General features: G+C 50.1%; 1 protein-coding gene across 1 annotated transcript in view; it reads right to left on the bottom strand.

The window, feature by feature from the left end:
- LOC142920811 (cadherin-2-like) overlaps positions 1-21150 on the bottom strand; it is a 46271-nt gene that overhangs the window by 4411 nt on the left and 20710 nt on the right. The window contains exons 11-13 of the mRNA XM_076062902.1: positions 11152-11364; positions 10675-10814; positions 9216-9356 (exon numbers count right to left, since the gene is read on the bottom strand). Of these exons, the coding sequence (XP_075919017.1) occupies positions 9216-9356; positions 10675-10814; positions 11152-11364 (494 nt within the window). The remainder of the gene's footprint in view (positions 1-9215; positions 9357-10674; positions 10815-11151; positions 11365-21150) is intronic.

Genomic DNA, 21150 nt, shown 5'->3' with positions numbered 1-21150 from the left:
CATCTTCCGGGAATTCACATCTGAAGGGGGCGACTGGGCGGTGTTCCAGCGTCGCTTCCTGAGTCACCAAGAAACGGTGGGCTGGTCGGACGCACAGGCGCTCCGAGCGCTACCAGCCACTCTGGACGACGACGCTCTCGCCTCGCTCCTCACCATCCCCAGGCATAAAAGGGCGACTCTTCAATCGGCCCTCCGACGGATGTCCGACGTCTACGGGCCTCCATCCGACGTCCACAGCCGATTTTACGACAGGCGACGCCGCCCTAAAGAGTCTCCGTTGGCATTCCGGACCGCTCTACTGGCGATGGCAAGAGTGGGTTACCCTCGCATGGACGACGAGGCCATCGACGCCATCATTCTCCAGAAGATGCTGGAGCTGGCGCGCGAGCTGCGCATCGTCATCCAAGTGGTGGATGACGACAGTATGTGCTCGCTACGAGCCGCTCGGTGCATCCACGCACATCTGCTGCTCCACACGGAATCGACCATCGCCGCCTCGGCTTCGACGTCGGAGCCTGCTAGCAGGGACGCCGAGTTCTCCCCCGACCGGGCCTTCATGGCGACCAGGTCAACGGGCCGGCGATCGTCCGACCACGCTGGTCGCCGCAACGACCAGCAGCGGGGACGGCCTTCTCCACGCGGCGACGTGACGTGCTTCAACTGTGGCCAACGAGGCCACATCTCCTCTGACTGCCGTGCGCCTCGACAACGCCCCTCCGCATCCCGGGGCCAGGACTACAGGACGTCCACGGCATCGCGGCAAAACCAGGCAAGTCGCGACGCCTCTCACGCTCGGCCCTCATTCACACCATACACACCGCAACGCACCATAAGAAGGGCTCGCGATTCGGCGTGTGATGGGGGGTATTCTGGCGTTTGTTCGCGGCCACTCAGACCTGGGCAGTGGTCTGAGTTGGCCCATAGGGTAGTCGCGGCGACGGCAGGTTCGTCCGTGGTTGTCGGATCAATCGAGGGTGTGGAATTTCGCGTGTTAGTCGATACTGCCCGTACGATGCCGCCCCTTGGAACGGGTTTCTATCCCGTGTTTCGCCGCTAATGGCAGTTCGCTGGGCATTATCGGGCAAATTCGGGCGCAAATTTCGATTGGAGACATTAAATTGGCAGGGCCTATTTTGGTCTCTTCTTCCCTTGCCGTGCCGTGTTTGTTAGGCACTGATTTTCTCGCGAAAATGCCTATTAAGATCCTTGTAGATCAAGGCTGCATCAAACTCCCGTCGGGTCGGCGGATGGCGTTCTTGCCCACACCCTCACATCCGCGCATGGCTAGTGCCTCGGTGCAGGCGTTTGTCGCGAGCACAGTCCGCATTCCACCAGGGACACAAATGCTCGTGCCCTTGCAACTTAAAAAACCGCTAGCCCGGAGGCCTCGGCACATGGCATTTTGCTGAGGCCTTCAAACGCAGCTGCTAAGGGGTTAGATTTGGTGGCTGCACAGACCCTCGTAGCAGCCGACAGGGAGCTGTTCTTGCAGGTTTTGAATGTCGGATTGTCCACAACCGTCATTCCACAAGGAACTGTGCTCGCTGACGCGACCCCAGTGCCGTTGGGGACCGGAGTCGTGGGACACGTGCATGACACGCCGCAGGTCCCACCTCCTTCCGAATCGGATGAGAGATGGTTGGACGCGCTTTGCACAGACACGGGTGATCTGTCTCATTCGCAGCGAATTAAATTGCGCGCTCTTCTGCGAGAATTTTCCGATATCTTCAGTAAATCTAAATTTGATATTGGTTGTACCAAGCTGCTGCGTCACCACATTGATACTGGTGACGCTGCCCCGATTCGACAAAACCCATTTCGGCTTAGCCCGGCGGAGAAACAGCATGTTAAATCGGCTGTGGATGACATGCTGGAGGCCGATATAATTTCTCCCTCCACTAGTCCCTGGGGTGCTCCAATAGTGCTGGTCAAAAAGCACGATGGCAGTCTCCGTTTTTGCGTTGATTTTCGGCGCCTAAATAAAATCTCGGTAGCGGACGCCTACCCTCTCCCTCGTATAGACGAGTCATTGGATGCCCTGGCAGGGGCGCACTATTTCTCCACCTTGGACCTTCTGTCGGGGTTTTGGCAACTCCCCCTCGACGAAGCATCAAAACCTAAGACTGCTTTTCGGACACCACAGGGCCTTTTCGAGTTTAATAGATTGCCCATGGGTCTCCACTCGGCCCCAGGACGTTCCAGAGGCGCATGGAGCTGGTCCTCGCTGGGCTCCAGTGGGACTCATGTCTCATTTATCTTGACGACGTCATCGTCTTTAACCGCACGCTCGGCGAACACATCGAACGGTTGAGTGCTGTCTTCTTGAAAATGCGGGCCGCTAACTTGAAATTCCGGCCGCAGAAGTGTCATCTTCTGTGTGAGTCTGTGCGCTATCTGGGCCACATAGTTAGCCGCTTGGGCATCTCTACCGACCCTGAAAAAACCAAATGTGTTCAACATTGGCCGACCCCTACATCTGCGGGCAATGTTCATAGTTTTATTGGTTTTGCGTCGTACTACCGCCGGTTTGTTGCTGGCTTCGCGACGATTGCCAAGCCGCTCCACGCCCTTACGTCAAAAGGAGTGGCGTTTCATTGGGGGGACGCAGAACAGGCCGCTTTCGACTCCTTGCGAAACGCGCTCGTAGAGGGACCGTCCCTTGCGTACCCCGATTTTTCCGTGCCATTCGTGTTGGACACCGACACTAGCAATACGGGGATTAGGGGTGTTCTGTCCCAAAAAGTTGATGGCATTGAAAGGGTTGTTGCCTATGGTAGCAGAGTCTTGTCTCTTGCTGAACAAAGATACTGTGTGACCAGACGTGAGCTGCTGGCCATTGTTTTTTTTATTCAACAATACAGGCCGTACCTGTATGGTCATCATTTTACCGTGCGATCTGATCATTCGGCTTTACAGTACGCTCTGCGGGTTGACCAACCGTCCGGGCTGCTTTCTCGGTGGCTCGAAGTCCTTCAGGAGTACGATTTCAATGTCACTTACCGTAGGGGTGCACAACACACAAATGCCGATGCGTTGTCTCGCCTCCCGCTGGCTCAAAAATGTGCATGTTTTTTGGGCTCGGGCCGTTGTAAGCCGCCACTGCCTGCGCACGTCACGCCTCTCACAACGGTGTCAGCCGCGCTTCCCGCCGCCTCAGCGCCGATGTCGGATCATGCAGATCCAATGGCCAGTGACGATTTGCTGGGGCTAACTTTGGCCGAATGGGGTCGGCACCAGAGTGATGACATGTCGTTACTGAGGTTGCGTCGCCACGCGAATAATGCGGCTCCAAGACAGGGCAAATTTAATTCATTCGTCATGAAGCACGGCTTGTTGATGCATTGGGATGCTGACTCGTGTCAACATAAAATCGTCGTGCCGTCCGCCTTGCGATGCAAAGCCGTATGGGCGGCGCATGAGCGTTTATTGCATCTGGGTGTTCATAAGACCATTGGGTTGTTGCGGTTGCAATTTTTCTGGCCGGGCATGCTGCGCGACGTCACTGACATTTTGCTGGGATGCACCCATTGCGCGCAATGTAAACCGCCGGCTAAACCGGCATGTCCACCCCTGCAACCCATTTCGGTCTCTCGTATAAATGAGTTGGTGGCTCTCGATATTTTGGGCCCTTTTCCTACTACGCCACGGGGTAATAAGTACCTTCTGGTTGGGGTAGAGTATTTTACGCGGTGGCCTATGGCCTGAGCCCTCCCCAACCAGTCGGCGGCGGCCGTTGTGGACGCCTTTGTTCAGGGCTACGTCCTGGACAAGGGCGCATCAGAATGGTTGCTGACCGATCAGGAAAGAAATTTTTCGGGAGCCTTGCTGAATGATGTGTGCCGCCTGTTGGGCACTAATAAAGTGCGCACTTCGCCCTACCATCCCCAGACCGACGGCATGGTGGAGCACCTTCATAGAACTCTCACCGCTATGTTATGCCATCAAGTCGATGAATCCCACCTCGATTGGGACTTGCAGGTTCCGGGGGTCCTCGCCGCATACCGTATGGCACCTCACGCGGCGACGGGACTTTCCCCGTTCTTTCTAATGTACGGCAGGGATGCCTTTCCTCCCGCCGACGTTCGGCTGGAAATCAAACAGCCACCGCAAAACTCAAAGCTCGTTGACCACTTGCGATTCAGCCTCCGTAAGTTGGCCGAGGCACGGGAGGCCGCCATTGAAAATTCTTCTTCCCGCCAACGGGCGAATTTGCGACTGCGTGACCCTCGGATGTACACGCATCCGTGGGCACCGGGAGACAGGGCATGGCTCCACTGCCCCCAGGTGCCGGTGTCCACGTCGGCCAAACTCCTCAGACCATGGTGAGGCCCGGTTGAGGTAGTGGAAGTCCTGCGTCCCCAATGTGTTAAAATTCGCTGGGGACGGCGTCGCTGGTGCGTTCACCCCTCTCGGTTGAAACCCTTCGTCACGCCACGCGTCCCTCCACAACACACACGACACGGGGGCCGAGTGTGCGACGCGTCCGACGAGCCAGATGTTGCCCCATTGGTGCCTAATCCACAGCGCAGGCGTGTCATTCCTCCTGCAGATGACGCGGGAGTGACGGCTCCATGCAGGCCACGTTCGACCTCAATGGACCGTGGAGCAGCAGGTGTCCGCGTGGAGATGCCTAAAGGCCCACCGGATGCTCTTGCTCATCCTCCTCCTTCCCTTGTGCCGCCGACAAAGCCTGCCATCCCCTACGATGGTCCCGCGAAACACACGCGCGCGAAATCTCGCCGGTTGTTATGATGTTCTTTGGCATGTCTAGTGCCTTGTACATACGTTATGTTGTTAAGGGGGGCATTTATAGGAGTTTTATTGTTCTTGTTTTTGTTGTTCGTGAGGCACACTCACAATTCTTCTACCGTTGGTAATTTCGGAGTTTCCCATTGTTGCAGCCAGGACGGCTGGAGCTTCCGAAGGAGGAGGTGATGTAGAGGTGTTAACTACGCGCTGTTGCGTAACTTGCATTGCCACCAGGGCAGTGCAGCATTACCCCTGGGTACAACGGTTGGGGTCAGTCGAGGTGAAACGGATCGTAGCCAGGGTTTAGTACGAACCAATCAGACGGTTCCACGTGGGAATGTATGATTGGTTCTACCTGGCCACGAAGGAGTATAAGACGGGTGACCCAATGGACCTCGGGGAGTTCTTTCCCTGCACGAAGACAGAAGACTAGGCTGAAGCCTAGCTAGGACCCTGGACCAGCCTCCCAGCCCTTCTAAGGGCTAAGGCTCGGCATACCCAGTGGTCAGGACCCACCGGGCCAGCGGTGGGTCAGATAGCCTCCCCTAGGTCCTAGCCGGAGGACTAGGATAGCGGTAGACGTGTGAGTCCCGCCAAGTCCGGAGGTTGTACCTCCTTAGGTATCAAGGAGGTTAGCGGTAGACGTGTGAGTCCCGCCAAGTGCGGAGGCTGTACCTCCTTAGGTATCAAGGAGGTTAGCGGTAGACGTGTGAGTCCTGCCAAGTCCGGAGGCTGTACCTCCCTAGGGTATCGGGTGAGGGGACCGAATATCCCTCTGTGTGTGTTAAGCATTGTATAAGGAAATAATACAATAAACAGAGTGTGCCTCCTAAAGAAGTCTGCTCATCCTTGCAACACTACATATGTAACAAATAAGCTTGTGCCGGAGGCCCCGGGGGGACAGGCGTCTATGACGTTTCCTGGCCAAACCCCAATTGGCGGAGCCAGGAGATTGAATCTCAACCTTCGGGGCTCCGCCAGAAACAACGAAAAGCCACTACGGATGGCCACGTGAAATATTTGAACGCTCACTGCGGAGGAGAGGCTACCACTCCTCTGTCGGGAGCTGGATCGGTACTGCCTGGATCTCTGTGGCATTTAGGAGGTCCGGTGTATCGGTTCTGGCTCCTGCCACCATGAGGGGTGGACAGTTCTCTACTCGGGGCAGGAGACTGCCAAACAGGGTGTGGCTCTTATTTTGAACAAAAAAATGAAGGGGGCGTGGGAGCGTGGCGGTGAGGTGTGGGAAGCTGTAAACCCCAGGCTACTTTGGGCTCGCCTTCCCATCAATCGGAGGCGAGGATTGGTGGTCGTGGTTACTTATGCCCCCACCGAAGACGAACATCCGTGGAGGGATGCAGGCAAAGCCGATGAGTCAGATGCCTTCTATGGCCTCCTGTCACAGGTGCTGGCCAAAGTGGCCCCTCGGGATAGAGTCATCTTGTTGGGTGACTTCAATGCCCGAGTTGGTCATGATGCTGTCACCTGGCCTGGAGTGATTGGAGGGCATAGGCCGGATCAGCTTAATAACAACGGTAGGAGGCTGCTAGATTTTTGTGCAGCCCATGGACTTGTAATTACCAACACGCTGTTCCGGCATCGGCGCATCCACACAACATCATGGATGCATGCCGGGTCCAAGCAAGAACATCTGCTGGACTACATAGTGCCGGACCAGCGGATGCAAGCCCATGTCCTTGACACCAGGCCCTACCGTGGAGCTGATCTGCCCTCTGACCATCGACTTGTCATCTGTAAGATGCGCTGCCCATTCTTCCGCTCCGGTAGTGGGTGTACATCCAGGACCCCATTCCAACCAAAAGTGGCCTGGTCTCGGTTATCTGATGAAAGTTGCAAGCGAGAATTTAATCATCGCCTGCGGCTGGGGTTGGCATCGTCCCCCACTCCTCCTGATGTCGAGGGTAAATAGGCGAGGTTTAGAACTGTGACTCATGCGGCTGCAATGTCTGCTTTGGGTACGTGGTCAGGACCTCCCCAGAGACCCTGGCTGACAGAGGAGGTGTGCAGGATGGTTGAGAAAAAACGACAGGCCCACTGTCATCGGCTACAGAATCCCACGTCAGAGAATGATGAGGCTTACCGCAACCTTCGCTCGGAGGTTCGGAGAGCCGTGAGGCGCTGCAAGGATGAGTGGTGGTCGCGGGTTGCTGAGGAGATGGAGTCTGCCTCAGTGGCCCGCGATCACAAATCTCTATTTAACTCCATCAAAAAAGTAACCTGCAGTGCCACACCTATTACCATCATTACGGGAAAAAACGGTGATCCAATCTCCGACCCCCAGGAACAGGTTTGCAGATTTGCTGAGCATTTCTGTGAGGTCCTGGGGGAGGGAAAATCCCTCAGGCAGGAAAACATCGTGGCACAAAGTGAGGATGACCCTGCTGAGGCTGCGGTGCCTCAAATATTGGAAGAAGTCACCCCCTGTGAGTGGCTGGCTGAAGTGCCATCTGTTCAGGAAGTAATGAGGGCGATCCGGAGTCTGAGACCAGGAAAGGCAATGGGCAAAGATGATCTCCCAAGCGAAATGCTGAGGGAAGGTGGAGTTTGTGCACAGACTGCCCTATATGACATCATAACAACAGTCTGGACCACTGGACGGGTTCCGCAGGATTGGAAGGATGCCCTGGTGGTCCCCCTCTTTAAGAAGGGGGACCGCACAGACTGTAACAACTACAGGGGCATCTCACTCCTCAGTGTGCCGGGAAAGGTCCTGGCAAGGATTATTCAACATCGCCTTGCTAGGTACGCTGAGGAGAGGCTTGCGGAGCCCCAATGCGGTTTCAGGAAAGGGCGGTCCTGCACAGATGCCATATTCTCTGTCCGTCTGCTACAGCAGAGGTGTAGGGAATTCCAGCAAGATCTACATCTCTGCTTTATTGACCTGGTCAAGGCCTATGATACCATCAATAGGCCTGGGCTCTGGGTTGTTCTTCGTGCTTTTGGAGTACCTGACCCTCTGCTCACAATCATTAAGGACCTTCATGATGGTGAGCGGGCCCGGGTAAAACTACGTGGCCGGGAGTTCGAACCTTTCCCTGTACACCTTGGGGTGCGACAGGGATGTCCTCTGGCTCCCACATTATTTAACATCTATTTCGACCACGTAGTTCGTGAAGCCTTCAATAGCTGTACCGGGGGAATCTCCATATGGTACAGATATAATGGGAGGCTGATCGATGCCCGGGTGCGGTCAAGGGATGGCTCCCTATTGCTCAACCACGTTATGTATGCTGATGATTTGGTAATAGCTGCTCATTCAGAGGAGGAGTTGGAGACGCTGCTGCTGAGACTGGAGCGTGCCACTAAGAGATGGGGCCTTACCATCAGCCCCACCAAAACTAAGCACCTGCCTGGGTATTTTGTACCATCGGACACTCCACCCCCACAACTCCCAATCGGTGACGGGGCAGTTGTGGAGAGATTGGAGAGTTTCCCATACCTGGGAAGTGTGCTTATGACCGGCTCCAGTTTAACAGCAGAGGTCTCACTCCGAATCAGTCGAGCAGCTACCTGCTCATCGGTTGCGTAACGCTGTGTGGACGCTACCTGGTCTGTCGCTCCACACTAAGCTTCAGGTCTTCTCGGCCACGGTCATTCCCTCCCTTCTCTACGCTTGCGAAACGTGGACCCCCCTAATGGGACATCTTCGCCGGTTAGAAACATTTAGGCTGGCCTGCCTACGATCCATCCTGGGTTTAACCAGACTGGATTGTGTGAGGAGCTCACAAATTCTTGAAAGATCTGGGCAAGGTCCCATCGGTGAGCTCCTCCGGCGGGCAAGGCTGCGATGGCTGGGTCATGTAGCCCGTATGCCCAGCCACCGCATGCCGAAACAGCTTTTGTTCGGCCGGATCAAGGGGGCTAAACGGGCGCGGCACGGCTAGAGAAGAGATGGAGTGATGTGGTACAGAAGGACGTGGAGCTGAGTGGACTTGCCGATGACTGGTACCAGCGGTGTCAAGATCGGCCTCTGTGGAGGAGGCTCGTGAAGGACGCTACTGGGCAGTTGGAGGTAGTCGCCCTCCAACAACAACGGAGGGCGGAGGAGCGACGCTCACAACAACGAGCGGAGCGCCGGGTGGCTAAAGCACAGCAGGTTGGCACAGTAGGGGGCACAGGTGGTGCATCAGCCAGTCATCTCAGTCAGTCGACCCGTGGCACCTGGGTCTGCCCCGTGACCTCCTGCCAGCGGGCGTTCGACACTCCACGTGGCCTCAAGGTGCTCATGTTCTGGCACAAGCGTCGTGGTGATGTCACCGCCACTTAGTGGCGAATGGCGGTTGTTGTTGTTGTGTGATGGTGGTGGTTCAAGTGAGTGTTGTGTGATGGTGATGGTGGTGATGATGTTCAAGTGAGTGGTGTGTGATGATGTTCAAGTGAGCGGTGTGTGATGGTGGTGATGTTGTTCAAGTGAGTGTTGTTGTGATGGTGGCGGTGGCACCGACCTTGCCGATGAAGGCTGCCATGTCTCTGGGCAGCACGGTCTCTCCCAGGCGGAGTGATCCGGGACAATCGCCGCACGGCGGTGACGGCGGTGACGGCGATGACGGCGGTGGTTCAAAGCGCAGCAACGTCGCATCGTAGTCCTGCAGTGCAGACACCGCAGCCTCACCACAGTCTCACCACAGCCTCACCACAGTCTCACCACGGCCTCACCACAGCCTCATCGCAGTCTCACCACAGTCTCACCACAGCCTCACCACAGTCTCACCGCAGCCTCACCACAGCCTCACCACAGCCTCACCACAGTCTCAGCGCACGCCATCTCATTACACCGCATCGTCCGTGTCACTGTGGGTGGTGTCACTGTGTCACAGTCGAGCGGCAATATCTTTTCATCGGTTGCGTAACGCTGTGTGGAAGCTACCTGGTCTGTCGCTCCGCACTAAGCTTCAGGTCTTCTCGGCCACGGTCATTCCCTTCCTTCTCTACACTTGCGAAACGTGGACCCCCCAAATGGAACATCTTCGCCGGTTAGAAACATTTAGGCTAGCCTGCCTACGATCCATCCTGGGTTTAACCAGGATGGTTTGTGTGAGGAGCTCACAAATCCTTGAAATGCGATGGCTGGGTCATGTAGCCCGCATGCCCAGCCACCGCATGCCGAAACAGCTTTTGTTCGGCCGAATCGAGGGGGTTAAACGGGCACGGCACGGGCTAGAGAAGGGATGGAGTGATGTGGTACAGGAGGACGTGGAGATGAGTGGACTTGCCGATGACTGGTACCAGCGGTGTCAAGATCGGCCTCTGTGGAGGAGGCTCATGAAGGACGCTGCTACTGGGCAGTTGGAGGCAGTCGCCCTCCAACAACAACGGAGGGCAGAGGAGCGACACTCACAACAATGAGCGGAGCGCTGGGTGGATAAAGCATAGCAAGTTGGCACAGTCAATCGACCCGTGGCACCTGGGTCTGCCCCGTGACATCCTGCCCACAGGCGTTCGACACTTCACGCGGCCTCAGGGTGCACATAGCCTGGCACAAGCGTCGTAGTGATGTCACCGCCACTTAGTGGTGAATGGCGGTTGTTGGTGTCACTGTGGGTGGTGTCACTGTGGGTGATGTCACTGTGGGTGATGTCACTGTGGGTGGTGTCACTGTGGGTGATGTCACTGTGGGTGATGTCACTGTGGGTGGTGTCACCGTGGGTGGTGTCACCGTGGGTGGTGTCACCGTGGGTGGTATCACTGTGGGTGATGTCACTGTGGGTGGTGTCACTGTGGGTGGTGTCACTGTGGGTGGTGTCACTGTGGGTGATGTCACTGTGGGTGGTGTCACCGTGGGTGGTGTCACCGTGGGTGGTATCACTGTGGGTGGTGTCACTGTGGGTGGTGTCACTGTGGGTGGTGTCACTGTGGGTGGTGTCACTGTGGGTGATGTCACTGTGGGTGATGTCACCACCTCACCCGGTCCTCCTCCCCCCCGCCCTGCTCCGTGTAGTCAGTGGCCGCGTCTCCGCGCGGCTCCGCGAGGCTCCACCTGCCCACTTTGTCTCCATGGCGACGCCGTTTCAACGCCAACGCCAAGAGAAGGGAGCCTAGAACGCCTGTGCGGGGGTCACGGGGTCACGAGGTCGGAGCGGGGGTCGTGGGTCAGGATGAGGTGTGGGGGCAGGGCGGGGTCACGGGGTCGGAGCGGGGTCGTGGGTTAGGATGAGGTGCCGGGGTCACGGGGTCGGAGCGGGGGTCGTGGGTCAGGATGAGGTGCGGGAGGAGGGCGGATGAGGAGAGGGAGGAGGGGGAGGAGGAGGGAGGAGAAGGAGGAGTGAGTGAGGAGTGAGTGAAGGAGAAGGAGGAGTGAGTGAGTGAGTGAGGAGTGAGTGAGGGAGGAGGAGGAGAAGGAGGAGTGAATGAGTAGTAGGAGTGAGTGAGTGAGGAGCTGACCCAGTAAGATCACCATGGCCGAGACGGCGCTGGCGGCTCCGCTGGCGGCGCTGGCGTGGAGGCAGCGGCCGCGGCGGTCGCACGCGGCGCAGAGCGCCAACTGCAGCTGCCGCACGGCGCTCAGTGGCGGCGTGCCCGAGTCCCCGACGAGCAGCGCCACCCAGTGGAGCCCCTCCGCCAGCGACGACTTGGCCAGCAGCTGCGAGCTGTTGCCTGCGCCGCCGCCGCCGCCGGGGGGACGCAGCACGTGGACAGACGCGGGGCCGTCGGAGGTGCCGGGGGGAGGGGCAAGGAAGTAAACAACAACAACAACATTATTCTTGGTTCTATTCGGTAAAGTCACCACGTAGGTAAAAAATAAAACAACAAAAATCACGACGTTTTGGCCACAACACAAGTGGCCTTCATCAGGTGAAGGGACCGCACTCCAACGCTGTCCTCATGACAGCACGGTCCCTTCACCTGATGAAGGCCACTTGTGTTGTAGCCGAAACGTCGTGATTTTTGTTCTTTTAATTTTACCTACGTGACTTTACCGAAAAGAACCAAAGAGCATGGATCCTTGCAGTCACGAAAGCTTCAAATCTAGAAACAATATTCTTGGTTCTTTCGGTAAAGTCACCACGTAGAAAGGGAAACAATAAAATAATTTTAAAATAAAACAATGAAATTCTCACGACGTTTCGACTGCAGCACAAGCAATCATCGTCAGGTGTGGAAACCACAGCAAGAAAAAACACAGCAAGAAAATTTCGAATGTTCTCGCTGTGTTTTTCACACCTGACGATGATTGCTTGTGTTGCAGTCGAAACGTCGTGATAATTTGATTGTTTTATATTTTTATTATTTTATTGTTTCCCTTCTACGTGGTGGTGACTTTACCGAGAGAAGCAAGAATATGAATCCCTGCAGTCACGAAAGATTTAAATCAAAACAACAACAATGGCAAGCGTCACGGAAATTAGTTTGTCAATGTAAATGACGACAATGACAACGACGACGACGATGATCTAAATTTCGATTTAAAGCTTTCGTGACTGCAACGATTCATCTTCTTTGGTTCTTTCGGTAAAGTCACGTAGAATGAGAATAAAATAATAAAATAACACAATGAAATTCTCACGACGTTTCGGCCACAACGCAAGCGGCCATCTTCAGGTGAAAGGTACAGAACTGTCGGGACGACAGAGCTTCAATAAACGATGTTAAGATTCGTAGCGACTTTTAAGCTGGTCGGGAGAATTGAGGCACCTTGACAAAGGTGTTTACATATCAAATAGCTGAGGGATTGGCTTGTGACTGGTCACAGGAATGGCTATGTTAAAGTCAAAACCTACACATCCACAGAAGCAACTAGTAATTTAGCATTAAACAGCTAAGGGATTAGCTTGTGACTGGTCACAGAAATAGATGTTAAAGTTAAGGCCTACACATCCACAGAGCTTCAATGAACGCTGTTAAGATTCGTAGCGACTTTAAGCTGGTTGGGAGAGGTGAGACATCTTGACAAAGGGGTTAGCTTGTGCAAATAGCTGAGGGATTAGCTTTTGACTGGTCACAGGAATGGCTATGTTAAAGTCAAAACCTACACATCCACAGAGGCAACTAGTAATTTAGCATTGAAATAGCTAAGGGATTAGCTTGTGACTGGTCACAGAAATAGATGTTACAGTAAAGGCCTACACATCCACAGAGCTTCAATGAACGCTGTTAAGATTCGTAGCGACTTTTAAGCTGGTTGGGAGAGGTGAGGCACCTTGACAAAGGGGTTAGCTTGTGCAAATAGCTGAGGGATTAGCTTGTGACTGGTCACGGAAATGGCTATGTTAAAGTCAAAACCTACACATCCACAGAGGCAACTAGTAATTTAGCATTGAAATAGCTAAGGGATTAGCTTGCGACTGGTCACAGAAATAGATGTTAAAGTCAAAGCCTACACATCCACAGAGGCACCTCGTACATGGACGCAAAAGGGGGCTGCAACAAATCAACTGTCATACAGTAAACCGATGTGAAAAACCTAATTCTAAATTACATCAATATAATAAATGTTCTCAATATATTCTTCAATAAGCTGAGCTATTAACATTAACTGGGTATACACTACACTATATAATGAATACCATATAGTAAACCAATAAAAACTAAAATATAAACTACCTCAATGATATATCACAATGTTATATGGTGAAAAAACGGGTGGATTCTTACCTTCCACTTCAGCACCACAGACAGCTACGAGCCCCGTTCAGACGGACGAGTCCATCCATGGTTGGAGTGGAGGAGGAAGGAGGGGAGAAACAGCTGCGAGGCGCTGTTATACTCCATGTTATAAACCATACCATTAACCGTGGTGTGAGAGGTATTAAGAGTCAGTGCCAGCGAAAGAGCTGCGGTCTGAAGGTCCTCGTAAAATATAATTAATTAAGAACCAAAATGGTTTAAAACATCTTTCCAATGGTTACTAAGCCAGAATCCATCTTCTCGGTTGAAATTGTCTCTGTGTTTGTATATGTGGATGGCCTCATTAACGAATCTCTCATGGTAGCCGGTTGGTTTGCAAAGAACCTCTGTCTTGGAGAAGTCAATGTCATGTGAGCCCACTGAATTATAACAGTGATCTGCCACGGCAGAGGAGTTCGTTCTACCGTGTTTCAAGTCTGCTTTATGTTCGCGGATGCGGTCCGAGATATGTCGTTTGGTTTCTCCAATGTAGCAACTACCACAGAGGCACTTTAGTTTATAAACGCCCGGGTACTGTATGTCTGGAACAGCATCTTTTACAGATGGAACCAGATCACGGATTTTATGTACTGTGTTGAATCGGACCTGGATCTTGTGTTTATTCAGGTTTTTGGAGATCTTTTTAGTGACCCCTGCAATGTAGGGTAAGGTGATGGTTTTGAGTGGCTCCACAAGAGGATCCTTCTTCCTGACTGGAGTGATGGCTTTGCGGATTGTGTAGTCGGAGTAACCATTAGCTCTGAGAGCCTGGTGTACGTGCTTGAGTTCACTGGTAATGTGTTCCTGGTCGGAAATGCATTGTGCTCTATGGTATAGAGTCTTGATGAGTGAGTTCTTCTGGGATGGATGGTGGTGGGAATTCGGTTTCAAGTAAGCATCTGTATGGGTAGCTTTCTTGTAGACAGAGTGGCTCATTGAACCATCAGGTCTCCTTTTAATTAAGACATCCAAAAAGGGTAGTTTGCCATCTTTTCGACCTCCATGGTAAATCTGATGGCTGGGTGTATGGAATTGATGTGGTCGCGGAATTGGTCTAGAGCAGGCTGGCCATGTGGCCAGATGACAAAAGTGTCATCCACGTACCTCTTCCATAAGGTCGGGCGTAGAGTGGCAGTCTGGATGGCGTCAGTTTCAATTTTTTCCATGAATACGTTGGCTACAACCGGAGATAGGGGGGAGCCCATTGGGGTGCCCTCAGTTTGTTTGTAGAAAGTTCCATTCCAGGTGAAGTATGTGTTGGTTAAGCAATGTCTCACCAGGGGGGGTACAGCAGTGTGCAGTCCTTGATGAACCAGGTCTTCAATGATAGCGATGGTGTCAGGTACCGGAACTTTGGTGAACAAGGACACCACATCAAAACTGACAAGCAGGTCGTCTGGGGACAGGGAAATGCCTTTGATTATCGATACCAAGTGAGTGGAATTTAGTACCGCAGAGGTGTTTTTTCCAATGAAAGGTCGTAGTATATCAGAAAGAAAATGTGCCAGTTTATAGGTGGGGGAGTTGATAGTAGAGACGATGGGACGAAGGGGTGTATCTTTCGATTTAAAGCTTTCGTGACTGCAAGGATTCATCTTCTTTGGTTCTTTCGGTAAAGTCACGTAGAATGAGAATAAAATAATAAATTGATAAAATAAAATAACACAATAATATTCTCACGACGTTTCAGCCACAACACAAGCGGCCTTCATCAGGTGAAGGGACGAGACTGTCTGGAGGACAGCGCTGGAGTGAAAAAAGCCACGCTCAGATCGCGACCTTTAAGCTGTGTGAGAAGAAACAAAGCGCCTTGACAAAAGAATTAGCATAGAATTTAGCATTGAAATGGCTGAGTGATTAGCTTGTGACTGGTCACAGAAATGGCTATGTTGAAGTTAAAGCATACACATCCGCAGAGGCACCCCTTTACAAAGGAATTAGCATAGAATTTAGCATTGAAATAGCTAAGTTAAAGCATACACATCCGCAGAGGCACCCCTTGACAAAGGAATTAGCATAGAATTTAGCATTGAAATAGCTGAGGGAGTAGCTTGTAACTGGTCACAGAAATAGCTATGTTAAAGTAAGAGCATACACATTCACAGAGGCACCTAGTACAAATCAAACAGGAGAATTTAGCATTGAAATAACTAGGCGAATTTAGCATTGAAATAACTGAGTGATTAGCTTGTGACTGGTCACAGAAATGGCTATGTTGAAGTCAAGGCCTACACATTTGAGCTATTAACAGTAACTGGGTATACACTTCAATATATAATGAATACTACATAGTGAACCAATAAAAAACTAAAATATAAATTACCTCAATGTTTTGATTTAAAGCTTTCGTGACTGCAGTAATTCATATTCTTAGTTTTTTCGGTAAAGTCACGTTGAAGAGAAACAACAAAATATATATAAAACAATAAAAAATTCTCACGACGTTTCGACCATAACTCAAACGGTCATCATCAGGTGTGTCGGTTTGCATAAATTTATTTTAAAAAACGGCACATTTATTTATTTATAAAAAACGTTGGCGTCACGCGCAGCGATTGGCAGTTTGCCCAGGACTAGTCCATCTATTTTTTTTTTTTTACTAAACACTGAGGTACCCCCCCTGGTGAAACACTGTTTAACCAATACATACTTCACTTGGAATGGAACTTTCTACAAACAAACTGAGGGCACCCCAATGGGCTCCCCCCTTTCTCCAGTTATAGCTAACATTTTCATGGAGAAATTTGAGACTGACGCCATCCAGACTGCCACTCTGCGCCCAACCTTATGGAAGAGGTACGTGGATGACACTTTTGTCATCTGGCCACATGGCCGGCCTGCTCTAGACCAATTCTTCGACCACATCAATTCCATACACCCAGCCATCAGATTTACCATGGAAGTCGAAATAGATGGCAAGATACCTTTTTTGGATGTCCTAATTAAAAAGAGACCTGATGGTTCAATGAGCCACTCTGTCTACAGGAAAGCTACCCATACGGATGCTTATCTGAAACCGGATTCCCACCACCATCCATCACAGAAGAATTCTCTCATCAAGACTCTGTATCATAGAGCCCAATGCATATCCGACCAGGAACACATAAGCAGTGAACTCAAGCACGTACACCAAGCTCTTAGGGCTAATGGTTACTCCGACTATACAATCCGCAAAGCTATCACTCAAACCATGAAGAAGAACCCTCTTGAGGAGCCTTTCAAAACCATCACTTTACCCTACATTGCTGGGATCACAAAAAAGATCTCCAAAATCTTGAATAAACACAAGATCCAGGTCCGTTTCAACACATTACATAAAATCCGTGATCTGGTTCCGTCTGTAAAGGATGTGATTCCAGACATACAATACCCTGGTGTCTACAGACTAAGTTGCCTCTGTGGTAGTAGTTACATTGGAGAAACCAAACGCCATGTCTCGGACCGCATTCGTGAACATAAAGCAGACCTTAAACACGGTAGGACCAACACCTCGGCCGTAGCAGATCATTGTTCTAATTCAGTAGGCTCACATGCCATTGACTTTTCCAAGACGGAGGTTCTTTGTAAGCCATCTGGCTTCCATGAGAGATTCGTTCATGAGGCTATCCACATATACAAGCACAGAGACAATTTCAACCGAGAAGATGGATTCTATCTTAGCAATCATTGGAAAGATTTAATAAATCATTTCAGTTCTTGATTGATTGTTCACGCTTACAGTGGCTTTCAGACAGCATACATTATAAAAAATTTCGTCTCCCCCCTCCTCTTTAAAAAAAAAAATAGATGGACTAGTCCTGGGCAAACTGCCAATCGCTGCGCGTGACGCCAACGTTTTTTAATAAATAAATAAATGTGCCGTTTTTTAAAATACATTTATGCAAACCGACACACCTGATGATGACCGTTTGAGTTATGGTCAAAAAGTCGTGAGAATTTTTTATTGTTTTATATATATTTTGTTATTTTGTTGTTTCTCTTCAACGTGACTTTACCGAAAAAACTAAGAATACCTCAATGTTATCAATAAACTCTATATATTCTCAAATCAGCTAAGCTACCAACAATAAGTCGTTATATATCACAATGCTATATGGCGAAAAAAATGGGTGGATTCTTACCCTCAACTTTAGCAACATGGATAGCTACGGGCCCCGTTCAGACGGACGAGTTCATCCATGGTCGGAACAGAGGAGGGGGAGAGAGACAGCTGCGAGGCGCTGTTATACTCCATGTTGTAAACCATACCATTAACCGTGGTGTGAGAGGTATTAAAAGTCAATGTCAGCGAAAGAGCTGCGGTCTGAAGGTCATCGTAAAATACAATTAATTAAGAACGGAAATGGTTTAAAACATCTTTCCAATGGTTACTAAGCCAGAATCCATCTTCTCGGTTGAAATTGTCTCTGTGCTTGTATATGTGAATGGCCTCATGAACGAATCTGTCATGGTAGCCGGTTGGTTTGCAAAGAACCTCCGTCTTGGAGAAGTCAATGTCATGTGAGCCCACTGAATTATAACAGTGATCTGCCACGGCAGAGGAGTTCGTTATACCGTGTTTCAAGTCTGCTTTATGTTCGCGGATGCGGTCCGAGATATGTCGTTTGGTTTCTCCAATGTAGCTACTACCACAGAGGCACTTTAGTTTGTAAACGCCCGGGTACTGTATGTCTGGAACAGCATCTTTTACAGATGGAACTAGATCACGGATTTTATGTACTGTGTTGAATCGGACCTGGATCTTGTGTTTATTCAGGATTTTGGAGATCTTTTTAGTGACCCCTGCAATGTAGGGTAAGGTGATGGTTTTGAATGCCTCCACAAGAGGATCCTTCTTCATGACTGGAGTGATGGCTTTGCGGATTGTGTAGTCGGAGTAACCATTAGCCCTGAGAGCCTGGTGTACGTGCTTGAGTTCACTGGTAATGTGTTCCTGGTCGGAAATGCATTGGGCTCTATGGTATAGAGTCTTGATGAGGGAGTTCTTCTGGGATGGATGTTGGTGGGAATCCGGTTTCAAGTAAGCATCTGTATGGGTAGCTTTCCTGTAGACAGAGTGGCTCATTGAACCATCATGTCTCCTATTAATTAAGACATCCAAAAAGGGTAGTTTGCCATCTTTTTCGACCTCCATGGTAAATCTGATGGCTGGGTGTATGGAATTGATGTGGTCGCGGAATTGGTCTAGAGCAGGCTGGCCATGTGGCCAGATGACAAAAGTGTCATCCACGTACCTCTTCCATAAGGTCGGGCGTAGAGTGGCAGTCTGGATGGCGTCAGTTTCAATTTTTTCCATGAATACGTTGGCTACAACCGGAGATAGGGGGGAGCCCATTGGGGTGCCCTTAGTTTGTTTGTAGAAAGTTCCATTCCAGGTGAAGTATGTGTTGGTCAAGCAATGTCTCACCAGGGGGGGTACATCAGTATGCAGTCCTTGATGAACCGTGTCTTCAATGATAGCGATGGTGTCAGGTACCGGGACTTTGGTGAACAAGGACACCACATCAAAACTCACAAGATCCAGGTCCGATTCAACACAGTACATAAAATCCATGATTTAGTTCCATCTGTAAAAGATGCTGTTCCAGACATACAGTACCCGGGCGTTTACAAACTAAAGTACCTCTGTGGTAGTAGCTACATTGGAGAAACCAAACGACATATCTCGGACCGCATCCGCGAACATAAAGCAGACTTGAAACACGGGAGAACGAACTCCTCTGCCGTGGCAGATCACTGTTATAATTCAGTGGGCTCACATGACATTGACTTCTCCAAGACGGAGGTTATTTGCAAACTAACCGGCTACCATGACAGATTCGTTCATGAGGCCATTCACATATACAAGCACAGAGACAATTTCAACCGAGAAGATGGATTCTGGCTTAGTAACCATTGGAAAGATGTTTTAAACCATTTCCGTTCTTAATTAATTGTATTTTACGATGACCTTCAGACCGCAGCTCTTTCGCCAGCATTGACTCTTAATACCTCTCACACCACGGTTAATGGTATGGTTTACAACATGGAGTATAACAGCGCCTCGCAGCTGTCTCTCTCCCTCTCCTCTGTTCCGACCATAGATGAACTCGTCCGTCTGAACGGGGCCCGTAGCTATCCATGTTGCTAAAGTTGAGGGTAAGAATCCACCCATTTTTTCACCATATAGCATTGTGATATATAACGACTTATTGTTGGTAGCTTAGCTGATTGGAGAATATATAGAGTTTATTGATAACATTGAGGTAATATATATTTTAGTTTTTTTATTGGTTCACTATATAGTATTCATTATATATTGTAGTGTATACCCAGTTACTGTGAATAGCTCAGATGTGTAGGCCTTGACTTCAACATAGCCATTTCTGTGACCAGTCACAAGCTAATCACTCAGTTATTTCAATGCTAAATTCGCCTAGTTATTTCAATGCTAAATTCTCCTGTTTGATTTGTACTAGGTGCCTCTGTGAATGTGTATGCTCTGACTTTAACATAGCTATTTCTGTGACCAGTTACTAGCTAATCACTCAGCTATTTCAATGCTAAAAAAATTCTATGCTAATTCCTTTGTCAAGGGGTGCCTCTGCGGATGTGTATGCTTTAACTTAGCTATTTCAATGCTAAATTCTATGCTAATTCCTTTGTCAAGGGGTGCCTCTGCAGATATGTATGCTTTAACTTTAACATAGCCATTTCTGTGACCAGTCACAAGCTAATCACTCAGCCATTTCAATGCTAAATTCTATGCTAATTCTTTTGTCAAGGCGCTTTGATTCTTCTCACACAGCTTAAAGGTCGCGATCTGAGCGTGGCTTTTTTCACTCCAGCGCTGTCCTCCAGACAGTTTCGTCCCTTCACCTGATGAAGGCCGCTTGTGTTGTGGCCGAAACGTCGTGAAAAAATTATTGTGTTATTTTATTTTATCAATTTATTATTTTATTCTCATTATACGTGACTTTACCGAAAGAACCAAAGAAGAAGTGGTGTATCCTCTTTGTGTATCTTTGGGAGGCCATATAATCTTGGTGGTCTGGCAGCAGAGGGTTTCAATGAGAACTGTTTGGTCTGATCAATTAATGCTGTTGACTTTAACATAGCCATTTCCGTGACCAGTCACAAGCTACACACACGTACACACACACACACACGCACAAGCTAATCCCTCAGCTATTTGATATGTAAACCCCTTTGTCAAGGTGCCTCACTTCTCCCAATCAGCTTAAAAGTCGCTACGAATCTTAACAGCGTTCATTGAAGCTCTGTGGATGTGTAGGCCTTTACTTTAACATCTATTTCTGTGACCAGTCACAAGCTAATCCCTTAGCTATTTCAATGCTAAATTACTAGTTGCCTCTGTGGATGTGTAGGTTTTGACTTTAACATAGCCATTCCCGTGACCAGTCACAAGCTAATCCCTCAGCTATTTGATATGTAAACACCTTTGTCAAGGTGCCTCACTTCTCCCAACCAGCTTAAAGTCGCTACGAATCTTAACAGCGTTCATTGAAGCTCTGTGGATGTGTAGGCCTTTACTTTAACATCTATTTCTGTGACCAGTCACAAGCTAATCCCTTAGCTATTTCAATGCTAAATTACTAGTTGCTTCTGTGGATGTGTAGGTTTTGACTTTAACATAGCCATTCCTGTGACCAGTCAAAAGCTAATCCCTCAGCTATTTGCACAAGCTAACCCCTTTGTCAAGATGTCTCACCTCTCCCAACCAGCTAAAAGTCGCTACGAATCTTAACAGCGTTCATTGAAGCTCTGTGGATGTGT

This window comes from Petromyzon marinus, unplaced genomic scaffold (genome assembly GCF_048934315.1).
Source record: "Petromyzon marinus isolate PM22_M1 ecotype Great Lakes invasive population unplaced genomic scaffold, UKy_Petmar_22M1.pri1.0 PM_G_Scaffold_77, whole genome shotgun sequence".
Lineage (NCBI taxonomy): Eukaryota > Metazoa > Chordata > Hyperoartia > Petromyzontiformes > Petromyzontidae > Petromyzon > Petromyzon marinus.
The sequence above is the reverse complement of the archived record's forward strand: the minus strand, read 5'-3'. Positions and strand labels throughout refer to the sequence as shown.